Raw genomic sequence first — 18,807 nt, 5'->3', positions numbered from 1 at the left:
CTGAACCATTCATTGTGTGCTGCACATATTTCTCCTTTAGCGAGATAGAATTGTATTCAAATCTAAACCAAGATTATGGTAATTAAAGCTGCAATTGTTGTTAAGGCTCATTCTTTAGAATTTAACATCACCCTGTCTCAAATACTTAATACTAATACTGTATTTTGACCTGTAGTACTTCCCATAGATTACGCGAGTCAAGACATGAAAGCATTGCTCTGCAGAGGTTGTATATAGCTGCAGAGTACCTTTGCCTGCCGACAGACATGTATTGTGTTTGGTGTATCCACAGCCTCTGCAGAGCCAAATTATGGCCTGGACAATGACGTTGACAAGTGATGGAACCGTGAATCAGTCCCAGAAACATTGAGAACACCTGGCTATAGTTACCACAGAGGCCTCAGGATTTAGGATGCAGGTCATGTCACTACTTTACTGGCTCAAGTCCAGTCAGGGACGTTTGAGACAAAACATTCTTCCTGTCATTTTCCTCTACTGTCCTCTACTCCTTTTTTAATAACAAAAACACCAGCAGGTATTCCTACCATCTTCCATTGTAATGAGTTTATTTTCAGCTGGATATAAACTGATGTAATTTCATCAGTTATTGCTTCGTCCACTGATTTGTCCCACTGAGCGTTATGTACCACAGGCTGATGTCCGCTGATATGGAAAAAGGCCTGTTAAGCAGATTAAAAGCTTGTAGTGCTTTGCTGATCACTGTGTAATAGGTTCAGTGTCTCCATGGAGCCATTGTAGTTGAATGTTATCATACAAGCTGGTTAGAGGATTGATATCCCAGCTCTACTTTTTATTGTCTGTTTGTGCTGCTGTCACCTCTCAAACTGCCACAAAGAGCAAACAAAGAGCGTCGATTTATTGTGCAGCTGTAGAGAATGAGATTACACGATTATCTCATTATATTTAAGCTTCTTTTTTTTATCTCATAATGTGTGCAAATATTATGTTTTTATAATTGAACTTTAGTAGCAATGGAGGTCCTCCTCACACTGCATAATCAAATCATCTATTGAGGCTCTGTCTGTAATCAGATGCAGATGTTTTCTCCAGATTTCCGTACCCCGCGTCTGTTATTCATCTGGATGATTTATGCCATTTTATAGAAGCAGGCTACATGCAGGAAGAAAAAAAACCCTCATTATAAAAAGTACTGCGAGCAGTTTGGTTTGATTGAATAGTTTGACTCCAGTAACTTTTAAGGACCTTCTTTTACGTCTGCTGGCCTCCTGGGGCTTGTTAATATATGGAGATTTGGTTCTTATGGTATTAAGATGATGAATGCTTTTCTCACTTTTATGCACTGTTCTAAAAATGGAAATTAATGTTCCAGAGAGAGTGTGAGAGAGAGGAATTGTGCAATGTACGTTCTGCTTCCTCTTTTTCTATTCTCCTCTGATTCTGGTCTCATTTTCTGGTCTCGGTAAACGGTACTTTAAACCCCAATTTAACATTGAGTACATAACATAATTCATAACACAGTGTTTTATTGATCAATTTCCCTATTTCCTTGCACATTAATCATATCAGAGAAATGTCAGAAAGTGGAAATTGTTAGTTTCTCACAGCAGATATAGTATCAGTAGCTAACAATAGCTGGTTTTATGCGATCAAGTTTCAGCTTTATGCTTCTACAGAGGGTGTCGGCCAGGATGGAAAGAGCTGGACAACAAAGGAGAGAGAAGGATGAGTTGTGCTGCTGTGGACTGAAGCTAATGAAGTGTTTTGAGTGACACAGAATCATTTCTTGTGTGTCAGTATTGATTCTGTCACTGTGGAACTGAGTTATTATATACATCTGGTTATGTGGGGTTTCAGACAAGCCCAGTAATCTCACCTCTTCCTCCTCTCCTCTTCTTCTCCTTCCTCTTTCTCTCTTCTCCTCAGAAACTAAGGCTGAGCTGGAGGATTTAATGGCTGACATCAAGAAGTTGGCCAACAAAGTACGATCCAAATTAAAGAGTGAGTACACTTCTTCCATTTACCTCCTGCGTCGAATGATTACTATGATTATTTTCCTCACCAATTAAACATTTGAAGTGTTTTGATGAGCTAATTAAAATTTCAAATGCTGAAAAGTGCCTGTCACTTTTTTGCTTTATTCATTTCCTTACCCTGATCAGCAGTCTGATCTTTGTGGTTGAAGTTGCAGCTAGTAATTGGTTAGTAATTTTTAATTATGCTCCCCACGACTACTACACAGATACAGTTTCAAATCTTAGCGCAATAGATCAGTTGGTTAATGAATTATTTCATCAGGAGAAAATGTTGTTACAACTGTTTCATAATTGATTAAACATTGCAGTAATTTTTAATGCAAAATGTCTAAATATTTAAAGGTTTCACTGAGGATTTTCTTCTTTTCCTTGTCTTAAATAATAATAAATTAAATATTTGGGCATCTAGGACATTTGAATCTCCGTTTTTGTATTTTCTCTAATGTTTACACCATATGATCTATTAGTTAATCAAGAAAATGAATGGCAAATTTAAACTAAAATGGCAGTTATGAGCACATACCTCCACCAAGGCCCAACATTCTCCTTATGAAACCAGATTTAAATTCCATAGATCCAGATTTTTATCTACATACACTCAGTCCCCTAAACATGACTGATTTTTTTTGATGAAGATTCATGAATTATTCTCTGACAAATTTATGAAAATGTTGAAAAAGCTTGATTTTACAATGTTAAAGAACTTGAAACAGAAAATTCTGGATTAACCCACTGATCCAGATTCAAAATGTAAGGACTTTTCCTTTGGTCATGCCCCACTCCTCCACAAACCTTAATGCAAATCATGCATCGTTTGTTTATTGGAATCCCCCCAATCCCCCCAATAAACAAACAGACGGAAACATAACGTCCTTGTTGTCGGTATTCATGAGTTGTTACTAACCCTGATATAAACCTGTATCATGCTATCATGACTATGTCTATAACCACCGTCTGCACCTGTTTGTGTTTTATGTGAAACACATGAGTAAGGGAATCAAGTTTTATTCACACTCATAATCAACAAATGAATGATGAATGTTACTGTAAAATTCTGTGTATGGGCACAATTGTTGTGTGGATTCAACAGACATTTTGTGCGTGCGTGCGTGTGTGTGTGTGTGTGTGTGTGTGTTATGATCTTATCATTCTCTGATTTCTTTGTCATCCTCCCACCTTCTCTTCCTTTTCTCATAAACTTTACAACACTTTTTAATCTTGTCATATGGAGTAAGTCTTTTATTTAGTATATTTATGTGCCCTTCCTGAAATCCTGTGGTATGAAATCTCTGTGTCCACCACATTATTAATTTTCAAATAAATACAACACACTCCTGTGGCTCCCTGCAGGGCTCAGGTGTCTAAGAATAGAGGTCAGAGATGAAATACCTGTCTTCGGTATCTTTCACGCAAGTAGAACACAGCTTCACTGCAGAGAGCAAGAAGATAATCGCCCATATCCCTCGTCCTGCATGCCTACAGATATACACACATTCATATAAATGCACCTAGAGCTGTGTGCACATTTTATGTAAATGATACACAAGCTAGACACAAGTGCTTTCAGGCGGAACAGGCTCTGCATCACAGGCCTCTGCTTCATTCCAGTTCACATCAATTGTTGCCACAGGATAACTTTGCGTAACCGCTTGATGTGTGTTTGTGTGTAAATGACCTCATCTTTGTCAAACTGCACCCGGGGACAAATCCTCGACATGGTGGGAAGCAACATTATTTGCTGTTGCCAACACATGTAATGGTTTTCAGGTAGAGGATTTCTTCAAAACGAGCTGACAGATAATGCAGATGGTGATTCTTGTAGATGTTAGAATATCTCAATTAATATCAGCTATGGAGCGAAGGACTGAGAGAGAAAGTGGAGCTCATGTATGAATTTTTATTTTAATTATCCTCAACCTCTTATGTGTACTTTTTCTGTGAAATGTCTATATGTGATTTGCACATGAGTATTTTCAAGTCACAATATGCAAATCAACTTAATTTGCACAATTGTAAGTTGCTGATTTGAATGGGATGAAAACAATAGTTATTTGTGAAGCCAAAGATCATTTTGATCGTTGTTAACAAGGAACCCCCTATTTAGTACTGCTGCGACACCTGATGGCACTAAAATCACCAAAACTCTTTGTTTACTCAAGACATTTGTCGCAAAATGAACCACTATGAGGAGCCAACAGCGTTGTGGACTTATTTGTATTTTTATTGGGGTTGATTTTAAGGTGGAGTACTCACTAGGTGACTAAATATATGTTTCTGTTTATCTGTGCAGGTATCCAGAACACCATCGAGCAAGAGGAAGGCCAGAACAGGTCATCAGCTGACCTGAGGATACGTAAAACACAGGTAGGAAGACAGCTGCTGATTCAACAACTGTGACCCAATACATACAAGTGTATACAGTATGTGTTATACTTACTGTCATAGTATACTGCAGTTCTGGTTGAAGAGAATCAGTATAACTTCAATTTTGGAAAAATCCCTCTCCCTTAACTTCCCCATGAAAAAGCTAAGTGTTTTTTACCACTGTATTTATTTTAATAATTTTTTTAACATTTTTTCCATTTTCTGTGTGTTTTGCATTATGAAACATTCCATCAACAGCAACCTGAAACAATTTAGTATTTAATGTGCACACTGACTTCTTTTGTGACTTTTTCAGGACACTCTACAAGGGCAACTCATGTATATTAAAGTTAAATGCTTTGTTGTTCCTCACTGTGTCTCAAGCACTCCACACTGTCCCGCAAGTTTGTCGAGGTGATGTCCGAATACAACACCACGCAGTCGGACTACAGGGAGCGCTGCAAGGGACGCATCCAGAGGCAGCTCGAGATCAGTGAGTAGACCTGGGAGACTAAATCTCTCCTCCAGCCCTCTTACCGACTGCGTACATGTCATCACTGTATCCACCCATAACATATTTTCAGTTTCATCATAGTGTTTGTTTGGTGGTTTGGCTCCTCCAGTCCACTTTAAGAGGTGATATTGAACCCCAATAATGCCCATGACAGCTCTGTGACAGTGTATGAATGATGGCCGATAGAGAAATTGTTTCAAATGTTTTTGTTTGTTTCACATCGCCCCCTGAAGGCGAGTTTATCTACCTATCTCCTCCATGTTAGTAGATTGACATATGTATCCACAACACAAATGACGACATTGGCGCAAGATGGCAGTGTTCTTGGATATTTTGGCTTAATGTCTGGATAGTAGGAGGAGATGGTGACGTGTCTTCTATCTTTATCTAAGTCTATGAGTAAAACACAGAGCACAGACTTTGACATAAAAAATAACACCAAAAATAACTAAACAATTAAGTGTCCATTATTCGTTTTGTTTATGAAGAAATGTCAGTTTACCCCATCCATATTTTATTTAGAATTTGTCTTGTACGGTGTACCAAAACAACAGCTCTCACACTCGGAGCACTCTCCAAAACACATACATCACCAACACCCACAGCCGTATGCATGCTCATGGCAGGTTGCCGCGACTCAGATCTGCACTGCTCTCACTTGTGTCACGCCGCATGTGTGATATGATTTGACAGGTATTAGCCGCAGGGCACCCTGGCAGGCAGCACGCCGCCAGCTGCCCCCTATGGTCATGGTGATAGAGTCACCCTATACCCAAAGACACATACACCCAAATTCAGAAAAGAGCACTGTGACTCACTTAGTGTTAATAGCAGAGGTGAGCAGGGGCAGTTATGTCACTGGGCCTCTGGGTCTAGACGTCATTTCCTCTGCTCATCTGTCAGTTTAGAGTGGATATTTACGATCAGGTCTGCATGTGTGAGCTCCAACCAGTATACCTACACACAATGTGGTCCAATCAAAAGAAGACGAACAAGAACCCTCCCGGTGGAGTTGATTTCACACGCACGCAGGCCTGACTCACTTTTTCCTTGAGCTCCTCCAGATCCATTTGGATTTGATTTGTCAGCTGCTGGAGTCACAGGAGGCCTCAGCTCATATCACCTGTCGTCAAGGAAGGGATTAGATGCTCTGGGAGAGATTGAAGATGAAAACGCAGTGGAAGGGGAAAAATAAAACCTTTAGATTACATTTGATCCATACTCCTGATCAATCTAAATACAATTTAATTCCTTTGAGGGTTTTATAGCAAGAGAGATGTGTTTTGTGTCAACTCCTTTTATTTGTCTGTGTGTGAATCAATAAGTATGTCACACACAGAGAGAAATCTAGTCTGGTCTGTGAGAGAATCAATGTTTCCTCTGCTGTGTTCGCCCTTTCCTGTTCACCTGTACTCCAACCTGCTGGATACAGAGATGAGAGCAACACTGTGTAAACACATCAATGTCAAGATAAAAGCATTTCCCACACATTTGCATGGCCAACAGAGCCACATTAACCCCAAGTCTAAATATTTACTGCTGATATTAAGGCGGAAAAAATACTGGTGGCCGATGGAGATTTAAGTGGTAAATTGATGCCCCTAAATGTCTTGTAAATCAGAAGGCAAGGTAATGGTTAGCTTTGCTTAGCACAAAGACTTAAAATAGGGGGGAACTGTTAGCCTGTCTAAAGATCTTTCATTTCCTCTAAGAAGGAAGTTGCTTTCAACCAAGTATGTTTGTTTGTTAATTTATTTATTTCACTTTAGTTATAGTTGCTAGATAAGGTATTTTCTATACATTCTCACAGATTTCCTAATAATAATGCATGGATCCAAAAGGAAGAAATAGTCTTTCTCTTTGGCAGATTTTTTTTAAACCTTTGTTCAGAGACAAACTATCGGTTTCCCCCTGATTTTAGTCTTTGCTCTAAATAAAGAAAACCATTTCCTGGATGTAGCGACACATAAAATGTCACCGCTGTCATTTAACTCAGACGAAAGCAAATATGACACATTTCAAACCTGCATAATAGCAGTTCTGTATAATTTTTGTTAATTATTGATGAACATATCATCCATATATTAACATCCTTATCCTATGATTAGACCTGTGGGTTCAGTAGGATTGAGGGAGATTGTCATTTGACTGTTCTGTATTGTTGCAAGTGGTGTTGCTTTCAGGCATCTAACAAGACAGAGCTGAGGCTTTTCCGCTGGCGACGGCATGTTCATTCATTTGCCGCCTGTAGCATTTACGGACTTCCGGGACTATGCTAGCGGGCCCGTAGCCCTCGAGGACAAGAGGAGAGAACCCAACTCTCTGACTGCAAATTTTCTCTGTCCCGTCCGGTTGCTACAATGGACCTCGACCTGAGGCGACGTATGAGCACCGAGGCGTACGGACGCAGGAAGGGGAGGGGGTGGAGATGGCCCTCTTATGTGATACTCTCCACTGGCTTCTGTGAGTAGACTCAAGGAGGCCCCCTGTGACGCCGAATGACTCACAGCCTGTCCCTGGGAGTCTCCGACTAGAAGAAGACTGTACAGAAAACCCTCGCCTAAAAACTATTTAAAAAGCTATAAAAAAGGCCTATACATACCAGGCCTGAACAACCTGGTTTAAGCCGGCAAGAGGTCCTTACAGCACTTCTCTACCCTGAGATGAGGTTTGTGTGCCCTTAGGTCCTCAGTAATGTTGCTGTGGTGTGGATGAAGTGGAGCTTCCTTCGGGGGCATAGCGTTGTCCTCTTCGTGAAGAAAACTATATGTTGGTGCTTGGGGCTTCCACAGACAACTCAACAGCAGATGATGCTGTCAAACGACGGCTTTTATTAAACCTTATATCACAGATTACAGGGGTTTTCATATGTACGAAATAAAATAAAATAAAAACTGCTGATCATGGAAAATAAAAGCGGTTTACATCAAAAGTCAAAGGGTATCATTCTTCACCTGATACTATCCCTCACGCTGATTTGCTATGCTCTGGTTTGATGCCTTACAAGCAAGTAGCCATCTAGCCTCCTATGGTATACGTAGCCTATTTACCAATGTCTCCGAACTGAGGGCTTCCTTTTCCAAAGGTTCATTGGACTTACTAACCTATTGTGCCAATGGTTTATCGGAAGGTGTAGCCGCTAAGTCAAAGGTTCATCGGTAAAGCTGTTGAGTGGTCAGCATCCATGGCTAATTGCTATTAGTTAGCAGCAACCCATGAGCATGTCAGCAACAGCCTGTTAGTTTTCTAAGTTCCCTCACGCTCACTGCTATGCTCTGGTTTGATGCCGTTAAAGCAGATAACCATCTATTATGGCTAATTGCTTTTAGTTAGCAGTAACCCACGAGCACATGTCAGCAACAGCCTGTTCGTTTTCTAAGTCGTCATCTCTAGTGGCGGTGTTTGGCATCTCTAGCTTGAGAGATGAGTTAATGAAAATCGAATCAGGCATCCGTTGGAGTCTGTGGCAGACTGCCGGAGTCTGCTGAAACAGCTGTTCCTATACTGTGCTGCGCTGAAGCCAGAACAGCCTTGTGTTAAAACCGAAACGTTTCCGCTGAGATGTGGGACCACAAAGGAACGTTAGGGGAATGCCAGTTAAAGAACTGGTTAGATCTGGCTTCTAGTCATAGAGCATATGACCTATGTACAGACTTCTTTTTTTTAACTCTAGATGCCCTAACTCATAATTGGCCCCATCCCTTTACTATGCTGCTGCAGCTGTGAGGTAATGACTTTCAGTAAAGACTCTTTGACACCCTTCTTACAAATTAAAATGGATAAATAATAATCAAAATGAGCAATACAACAATAAAAATGAATTAATGACAACCAAACAATTGATAAATAAATAGGTACGGTTCTGAGACCAACCCACTATTGAAGAAGATACATTTATTGGTCCCCCACACACACACACAACATGCAAATGGGGGGAACTTTGTTCTCTGCCTTTGACACATCTGGTGAACACAGGAGGACACACAGAGCAGTGGGCATCCATGCACGGCGCCCGGGGAGCAGGTGTTGGGGGAGTAAGGTGCCTTGCTCAGGGGCACTTAGACAGTGCGGTGGGATAGGCACTTAGACAGTGGGGAACAGATCCAGGTATTTTCCATCCAGGTATGTCTTTTATAAAGTAAGGTGACAAAGCAGATGAAATGGTTACCTAGAATCCTATTCTTCCAACACCTTCTCTTGCAGGGAGTTATATTTGTTCTGTCGATATGAAAACAATTGCATTATTCTCAAAAGTATCACTTACCAGTGGACACATTCAAAACTCCTGGGAAAAAAGAGAAATTCACAAACAGCATGCCCAATACAATTGCAGATAAAGCTGCACATGCTTCCCTCATTCCTTTGCAGGTGAAATGGCAGAGTACAAAAGCAAACTAATCCCTCTCCTCTGTCCCTCTGTGTGCATGAAGATTTTTGTGATTTGCCTTTTTCTCTCCGTTCCTCGGGGGTCTCACTTCATTTGTGTTACATAACAATGGAAATGAAATAATATTGTAACTGGTAGCAACATAGTATGAATGATCTAATAACCCATAAACGCTAAGACTTCTTGGCTTCGTATTAGGCTTCTCAGGGTTTAGGTCTCCATGGTTACAAATAAGAGCCTCCCTCTGAGCCTGTCAGGGCTTTATAAAAAAAGCCTGTATGTGTGTGTGTAGGAAGTGAGATAAATAGGGTACGGTAGCACCAGAGTGCCTTTGTTTCCTTTTTTTTTTTTACACACAATTATCCATGACTCATTGTCGCTCCTCTCCGTCCTTCAACTCTAACTTTGACCCTCTTTAATGTTGTAGTCTTAGCCTTAATGATAGAGGGATTATTTATCATCAGAGAGGCTGTGGGAGGAAAAGGGAATTGATCACAGTAATGAGGTGAACGTGGTCCCTCGCTCCTCCGTGCGACGTGTCCGTCCTCTCATTTGTCAAACGGCAAAATGTCATCGCTGAACATGAGTAGATTCCTAAGCACAGTAATGAAAAGCTTGACCAGTTAACTGCAAATAAATGGAAATCGTCATGTGAAATTGTTGTTGCATACAATGTGCCAAGTAAAATGTAACAAAATGTAAAACGGTCGCACGTTACTGCAGCGGTAAATGTTAGAGAGCAGCTTCATCAGTATTCTGTTCATGAAGGCAATCGTTGGCTCTGACTCTCGACCATCAACTCTCACAAGCAAACTACCTGTTCAGCCACTGAGGCCCCCACTCCCACCACCCGGCGTCATCACACATAAACACACAGACACCCACTGTCGCTGATGTGGTGATGAGCTCATAAATAGATGTTGCCTACTAAAGTGATATCTGGCAAAGATGGCTCTGTAGAACCATTCAGATTTATTTTATATTTCTTACAGCTACTACTATTAGTCCTTTAAATATACAAGGGATATTAATATTGTCCTGTATTCTAAAATCGTATCATATATTAAAATTATATGGAAAAATTGGCAACAGGGGAGTAGTTATTCCGAGATAATGGAACGTGGAGAGAGCAATTACTTCACTTTCCGTGATCACAGCTCATAAATACTACATGTATCATGATTCATAATTGACCGAATCCTTCTCAAAATAATAACCACACTAACCACGTTTAGGGACAATCAAGAGCTAGGACCTGCTGTCGGCAGCTCATCAACCAGAGCACTTGAACAAAGAAAAAAAAAATAGTTTGTGAATTCAGGTCTTGATACATTTCCCTGTTCGGGCGGGTGATTAGTTGTTAGGGGGGAAGGGCAGAACATGTTTCACACAACCGCCATCTTTGGTTCGTCACCTCCTTGATAACATGTCTGGTTATATATCTGAGGGACTGGAAAAATGAATTCAGCGAAATTGTTCAGCGAGATACTAAGAACTCCTAGACACTGGTCTTTTAAGAATGTTTTTATGACTCCACGTTGGCGAAATCCTGTCATTGGAGGCTTTATGCTTTCTGTACAAGTTTCAGTTGGACTCAAAGATTTACTGATTAAAACTCAGTGGTCAAAGGACACAGTGACCTCATATAAGAGTGGAAGAAACTGTGTATGTAGACTGAAACTGCACTGGTTGGTGGAGACATACACACCATAGACTGTATATATAAGATACCACCACAGGATTGTAATTCTAGTTCTGATGATACGATAACTTTGGTCCCAGAATTTGACCTGTGGTATTGTTTTTATTTAATTGAAAGATCTGACTATTTTTAAACTAGTTTATTTTTGTCTTAGACCGTGTTGTGATATGTGAAATATATCGTGCATTCGTTATTTGTCCGTGGTTGAATTGGTTGCACGACTGAGATTTTATATTTGCTTTCGCTCTCTGTCATACCTACAAGCATGTTCATATCTTGCATCCATTCGACAAGAAGTTGAATTACTTTTCTTTCCTCTTTTCTTGTTCTTTTCTATGTTCACATTGATAATGACAAGGTCTTATCAACAAAGAGACAGTATCTGCTCATAGTTTGTGGGTTTGCAGGTTTAGAGACAGAACATACTGTATGTACAGGACATAGATCTACAGAGGATTTGAGATGTCCAAAGCCTGACTGTGACTCACAGTGTCAGTGGGGTAGAAATGGAGCCTGTGAGAAGCAGCTCTGCAGGCGGACTCAGACACAAGGATATTAACGCAGGTGCAGGGGGAAGGATTATGAAGTAGGACAACTCTGTCTGGGAAAATAAAGATGGACCAGGAGCAAGCACATCAGCAGGAAGAAGCAGTAAGAAGTGCTACAAGCTGGGTCAGTAGATAAGATGATAAAGATAAGCTTAATAAAAAAACTATATATAGCACTTTTTAATGAACAGTTATCACATGGTTGAAACTGGATTAACACATTTCAGGATTGAGGCAAATAACATTGGGGAATGAAATAATACAGTATGAAAACATTGAAATATAGCATTAAATAAAAACATATATAATACAGAGAGAGCATTTAGATAATTAACTTGTGTACTCAAATTAATAAGCGGAGGGGTTTCTGAATAACCAGGTGAGGATTCTGTTTTAAACCCATTAGCAATGCATTCAACTGTTTTAATTTCTGGGGAACAGTAGCACACTTTGTAAATCTAATCTACCATGAGCACTTTTCTTGTATAATTTATTCTGATTTGTGTGTTTGTCTTTTCAGCTGGGAGAAATACAACCAACGAGGAGCTGGAGAGCATGCTGGAGAGTGACAACCCAGCTATCTTCACTTCGGGGGTGAGCGATATAACTAGTGCAAACTGACAGCACACAAATCTATCTATTTATCATATTTGACTATTTCTCTCTGATACATCGTCTTAGATCATTATGGACAACATCACCCAGCAGGCGATGAACGAGATCGAGACTCGGCACACTGAGATCATCAAGCTGGAGAACAGTATTAGAGAGCTTCACGACATGTTCATGGATATGGCCATGCTGGTGGAAAGTCAGGTGAGGACACTGATCCTTTCTCACTCAGACAAAATATTTGTCTCAAACTCACTACATCTATAAATTGGTGATCCACCTGCTGTCTGGGAGGGTAAAGATTTAAATTTAGTTAAATAACTAGAATTGCACAGTATAGTGCATACCTTTGCCAAGGCCCAACAGTCCGCTTCTGAAACCACATTAGATCCAGATTTTTATTTGGATCTCCACCAAAATTGCACACTTAACGGTCTCCTAAACATGTCTGATATTTCCATCAAGAACCATGACTTATTCTTTGAAAAATTAATGAAATGTTAAAAGCGTCATGTGCTTTCATACCACATACACTCCTGATCAAAATCTTAAGACCAGTTAAAAAATTGCATGAATTTGCATTTTGCACTGTTGAATCTTAGGAAGGTTCTAAGTAGAGTTTCAAAATGCAAAAAGAAGAAATGGGAACAAGAGCCCAAAAGTTGTGAGCAGGCAATTTATTGAAAACAACAATTTAACTGAGTAGGCTGTTCATCAGCTGATCAAAAGTTTAAGACCACAGCTAAAAAAAAACAAAAAAACTCCTAAAACAGAAATTAAAGTGTCAAAAACTGACTCAGTAATGAGTAGCTCCACCATTATTGTTGATCACTTCAAAAATTCGTTTTGGCATGCTTGATGCAAGTGTTTCCAAAAGGCTAGTGCGAATGTTGCGCCAAGTGGTGAAGATGGCTTCACGAAGGGCATCCACTGTCTGGAAAGTCCATTTTTGTAAACTTCTCTTGCCATCCATCCCCAAATGTTCTCAATTGGATTAAGATCAGGGGAACACGCAGGATGGTCCAAAAGAGTGATGTTATTCTCCTGGAAAAAAGTCTTGGTCAGACGGGCATTGTGAATTGGAGCGTTGTCCTGCTGAAAAACCCAGTCGTTACCACACAGACGAGGGCCCTCAGTCCTGAGGGAGGCCCGCTGCAACATCTCCACATAGCCAGCTGCTGTTTGACGCCCCTGCACAACCTGGAGCTCCATTGTTCCATTGAAGGAAAAAGCACCCCAGATCATGATGGCGCCCCCTCCACTGTGCCGCGTAGAAAACATCTGAGGTGGCATCCATGCCAGTAACGTTGGAAGCCATCAGGACCATCAAGGTTAAAATTTTTCTCGTCAGAGAATAAAACTTTCTTCCACCTTTGAATGTCCCATGTTTGGTGCTCCCTTGCAAAGTCTAAACGGGCAATTTTGTGGCGTTGAAGGAGACGTGGCCTTTGAAGACGTTTCTTGTTTTTGAAGCCCTTCCTTCGCAGATGCCGTCTGATGGTTATTGGGCTGCAGTCAGCACCAGTAATGGCCTTAATTTGGGACGAGGATCGTCCCGTGTCTTGACGGACAGCCATTCGGATCCTCCGGCTCAGCGCCGGTGAGATTTTTATGGGTCTACCACTTGATTTTTTTGTTCCATAACCCTGAGGATCTTTTAAGAAATGAAAAATGACTGTCTTACTGCGTCCAACCTCAGCAGCGATGGCACGTTGTGAGAGGCCTTGTTTATGCAGTTCAACAATCCTACCACGTTCAAAGACGGTGAGCTTTTTTGCCTTTGTCATCAAGAGATTACTTGACAGGAAATGACATGGAATCCAAATTTTTGCACAGATTTTGGCTTTTAAAGGCTGTGGTCTTAAACTTTTGATCAGCTGATGAACAGCTTACTTCAGTTAAATTGTTGTTTTCAATAAATTGCCTGCTCACAACTTTTGGGCTCTTGTTCCCATTTCTTCTTTTTGCATTTTGAAACTCTACTTAGAACCTTCCTAAGATCCAACAGTGCAAAATGCAAATTCATGCAATTTTTTAACTGGTCTTAAGATTTTGATCAGGAGTGTATGTAGATAATCCTCAAGTGACATAGTCGCCTTTGCCCTTTTCAGTTAAGTGAAGAGCTTCAGGTAAATCTGTAGGCCTGTGTGTGTTTACATGTGTATGTATGTGTGAATGTGTGTGTGTGCGTGTGGGCCGAACCCCCACTGAGACTCTGTTTCCATCATCAGAAATACTCAGTCTGAATAATGCAAAAGTAATCGGAGCGAGAGAACACATGAATAAGAGAAAATGCAGAATGATGAATGTCCTCGAATTGAGGCAACGGGAAAAAGCAATAACAGGCTTTTCTTCATGATTTTATTTTGGGAGTGATAATTGTTGAATCAACTAATAATTGTATTGTGTTTGTGTGTGTGTATGCTCACAAATTGAGTGATTTTAATGTAAATAATTCAATGAACTAACCCCTCCTTTATCAATTCATGTAATTCAAGATTATACCTGAGTCTGGTCTGTTTTTTTAATTTTGCCTTTCTCAGCCTTGCTCTCTCTGTCTTCGACGCTCTCTATTGTCTTTCCCTCATTTTGTTCTCATCCACAACACTGTCACCACAACAATGACTCTAAGCTCTAGAGAACAGAGAACAGCGCTCCCCTTCTAATATGGAAAGGTAATTTTCTTGTGATTCCTCATTTTTCTATTTATTTCATACAGTTGCTGGAATGTATGCATGGAGAGATGCACTGTTTCAGTGCAACAGCCATTTGAATAGAAGAGTAGCTGAATACCTATACTGGGTCATTATTGATCGATTGATTAATGCTGATTTAAATTATAGACTGTATATAAAGATGGATGACACAACAGCTCCCCTAAAGTGAATCCAAAGCGTCTTTGCCCCCTGGTGGCTGGCTGCAGCATAGGTCCTAAATCCCACCTCCTCCATGTTAATGGTTGAAACAAGTACCAAACCAAAAAATCTGAGTATATGTTTGATATTTTAGGTTCATTTTCTGAACCAAGTTTAGTTTTAATTAGTTGTTGCGTGTTTCAACGGGACTACGCGGCCACAGCTTCATCCCCAAAACGCCAATACGCAGATTCAGGCTCTAAATGTGCAATACGGCAGTGTTCATTTCTGGGATATTTTAGCCTCATTTCTGGATAGTGGAACGAAGTGGATATGCAACATCCATCGTTATTATAGTCTGTGGTTTAAACATGACTTTTGAAAGGCTCAAACAATAAAAAGGAATCTATATGTCATTTCAGAATATATACATAATAGAGCTGTATAAATCGAATGCATTAATCATTCATAAAATGTCTCTTGTAATGCGTATTCTAAAATGCATCTATGAAGACCAGTGCTTCGTGTGATTGAAGATGGTGCAGAATGTGGGTTCTTGCTGATAAGTCCCACACGAATGTGAAGATAATATCGTGTTTGCCATTGAATCATTTGCATATGTGTGTGCGGGCCCTTATGCTCATGCCGCCTCATGACTCCTCTTGTCTGGTTGCAGGGTGAGTTGGTGAACAACATTGAGCACAGCGTCCTTGGCGCTCAGGAGTATGTGGAGCAGGCGAAGGATAGAATCCCAAAATGCAAAAAGTTGAAAAAGACAAGCAGCCGGGTGAGATGCAACATGCACACAGTCTACAAACTGACTCTCATGTTATCATTTCTCTTTTTCCCCCTCTCTCTTTTCTTTCCCTCTTTTCCCCTCACCTGTATCCACTCCTTCTCCTGCTTCCACCTCTGGTCCCCTCTTTCTTCCACCTGTCTGCATGTCTTCCACTAACCTCTCCTAGGGGGAAATGATAGACCGCATAGAGTACAATGTGGAGCACTCAGTAGACTATGTGGAGAGGGCAGTATCAGACACTAAGAAGGCGGTAAAATACCAGAGTAAAGCGCGGAGGGTGAGTCACAAATACAACAAAACGATGCATGTTCAAAAACAGCCTGTCAAATGGAAACCTTCAGAGGCATTGCATGTTCTGTATAAAGTGTGCATGCTCACTTGGCATGTATTCTGCATGTAGAAGATGTGTGTCGTGAGTGTATTTGACATAGTCTGCAGTGCTGATACCCAGCCAGCGGCATGCATACGTCTGGGGCCAATTTTTATTTGTTTTATTTAAAGACACATGAAAATTCAAACAAACAGAAATACCACACAAAATAAACAAATAATTAGCACTCAGAGGAGCGCATACCTCCGTCAAGGCTCAATAGTTCGCCTGAATTAAATCAAGCTGCACCACATTTCTCACTCATAGATATCAGTTCCTTAAATGTGCCTTATTTAGTTTCATCCAGATCCACAAATGATTCCCTGGGAAACATCAGAAAACACTGTATCTTGCAATGTGAAAGACAGTGGGGTAAAAACATCCCTGGCTTTGCCCCCTGATCTAGATCCACACCAACATTTTACTGGTTCTTTGCTGATCTATACTTCATCCGTCCGAAATTTTTTTGGTAATCCGTCCTGTAGTTTTTGCGTAATCCTGTTTACTAAGAAAACAAGAAAAGCTGATGAAAACAGTAGCAGAAAGCACAGAGAACAGTGAGAGTCCTGTAACACCTGAACATCACCTGCAGCTGAGAGGTCGTGAAACGGGTAAGTAACTGAACCGAAGCTGAAATAGACATTTAAAAGAAATAGATAGGTGTTTAAACTAGACAGATGCAACATGCTAATCAGTGAGCTGACCTTCAGAGGTGCTCATTGGTGGAGTTCTTTTCTGTGGACAGACTGAGGCCAGTTCTTTCCCCCTGTTTTCAGTCTCAATGCTAGCTAAGCTAACCACCTGCTGGCTCCAGCTCCTCATTCCCCATATTCACAGAGAGTGGTGTGTAATTATCCCATGTCACTCTCCTTCTTTTTACAACCCTACACAGTGGAACAACTGTGCCACCTCTTGGTAAATATCTGTAACAGCACTCAAAGGTGGAGGAATTCCATGCACTAGATGACCCCAACTCCCTTCAAGGGTCCTGATCTGTATAATTATTTACCCACTTATAATCAAACACTGTGCAGTAGCAATATTTCCTTTTCTTTATATTTTCTCGCCTTTTTCCACTGAATTATGATTTGACTCCATTCTTCTTGTTTCCCCTCTCATTGTCCCCCATGCAGAAGAAGATCCTGATAGGAGGTTGTGTTGCACTATGTGTGATCATCCTCATTATTGCCCTCACTATTGGACTCACTTAGGACCATAAGAGAACCTCACAGAGCAGGCAGGACCTGACGTGATGCCCAGCACAGTACAAAGTGTTCAGGTGTTACAGTGGTTTCTGTGATGTGCAGTGAGGAAATGCTGATACAGTAAGAAATAGGCATATTTCATGTGGTCATTTTATATATATGCTATTTATTCATTGAAATTAAAGAAAATATATTTAAACGTATTGTATTGTAACGTTTTCTGGATATGAAAGGACTTCTCTGGATATGAGCCCCTACAGTAGATTTGCCATTGAGCCTTTCATCTGAACATTGGCTTTTTCAGCAATCAACTCACGGAAATGGGACTACAAAGTTTAAGTTTACTTTAAAGCCACTTTGTGGATTTCCGTTAATATGCAACAATCACAGTGTAGTCCATACACAGCTTATTTCTAGAGCTACCTGTCTGCGCTACCTTCTACAACCACTAGATGTCCTTAAAATTCAGGATTTCTATTTTCTACACAGTGTCTTTAAATAAAAGTGTGTATGTTTGTTGCATGTGTGAAAATATATATATGTAATATATGTTGTTTAATGTATTTTGAACAAAATGCAGGGACTATAAATGTATTTTTTTGTAAAGGTAGACGATGCATCCAACCCACACTCCATACGCAAACATGACAAGATCCATTTCTTTACTCCTTCTGCTTTTTTCCAATCTGCATATTGTTCTGAATATTATGAATACTAAAATATGTTAAGTCATATTTCTAACATGTTTTCCTCTGCTCCCCAAATGCTGCCTCGGATTATCTGTTGTTAACACTGATCAGAAGAAAATCATGATTCTTATATGCTGTGTGGTTCTGGGGATTGTCATTGCTTCCATCATCGGGGGAACGTTGGCCTAACCCTCTGTCCCAGTTACACTGATACACACACAGATCTAAAACCGAGCAGATCTACAAATTCCGTTTCCTGTTTTCCTGAATGCAATCTACAACACGTTTAGCACAAGGTGCGGTGCCTGCTGTACGATAAACACATTTGAAACAGTGTACAGGGCCAGAGGTGTTTTCGCATGATTTGCTATTTTGTAAATGTGCGGTGCTGCAAACTGTTTATCTGAGTGTTTTGTGTTGTCAAAGATATGATGTTTCCAAAAGTGAAGTCTTGAATGGAACAAGTTGCTAAACGCTACATATCGCTATACTAATACATTCCAACTTCCAAATATTCAGTTGTAATGTCTACTTCGTGCTGTATAGGCAAAGTATCAGGCCACTTATCGGCAGTGTTTTCAAAGCCACGTTATCTATAGATCTGTTTCTTCTCCCGTTTTAATTTCTGTTATCTTTTCTTTACTCTGACCCGGATGTACTCTACCACCCTTCGAAAGCCCTGCATGGTTTAGTTCACTGTCAAACGGCGTTTTTGGTATTCTGTTGTGAAAAGGGAAAGAAGACAGT

General features: G+C 40.4%; 1 protein-coding gene across 4 annotated transcripts in view; it reads left to right on the top strand.

Annotated features, from left to right (window-relative positions):
* stx1a (syntaxin 1A (brain)) overlaps positions 1-18,807 on the top strand; it is a 53,373-nt gene that overhangs the window by 30,839 nt on the left and 3,727 nt on the right. For 2 of the 4 annotated variants that reach the window (XM_053421942.1, XM_053421943.1), the window contains exons 4-9: positions 1,906-1,980; positions 4,306-4,379; positions 4,764-4,872; positions 12,051-12,124; positions 12,212-12,346; positions 15,674-15,784. In XM_053421942.1, coding sequence (XP_053277917.1) covers positions 1,906-1,980; positions 4,306-4,379; positions 4,764-4,872; positions 12,051-12,124; positions 12,212-12,346; positions 15,674-15,784 — 578 coding nt within the window. Of the gene's footprint in view, positions 1-1,905; positions 1,981-4,305; positions 4,380-4,763; positions 4,873-12,050; positions 12,125-12,211; positions 12,347-14,685; positions 14,818-15,673; positions 15,785-17,299; positions 18,276-18,807 lie in introns of those variants that run through there. The other 2 variants (XM_053421944.1, XM_053421945.1) reach the window with 2 other exon arrangements.

The sequence above is a fragment of the Pleuronectes platessa genome, chromosome 5 (genome assembly GCF_947347685.1).
Source record: "Pleuronectes platessa chromosome 5, fPlePla1.1, whole genome shotgun sequence".
Lineage (NCBI taxonomy): Eukaryota > Metazoa > Chordata > Actinopteri > Pleuronectiformes > Pleuronectidae > Pleuronectes > Pleuronectes platessa.
The sequence above is the reverse complement of the archived record's forward strand: the minus strand, read 5'-3'. Positions and strand labels throughout refer to the sequence as shown.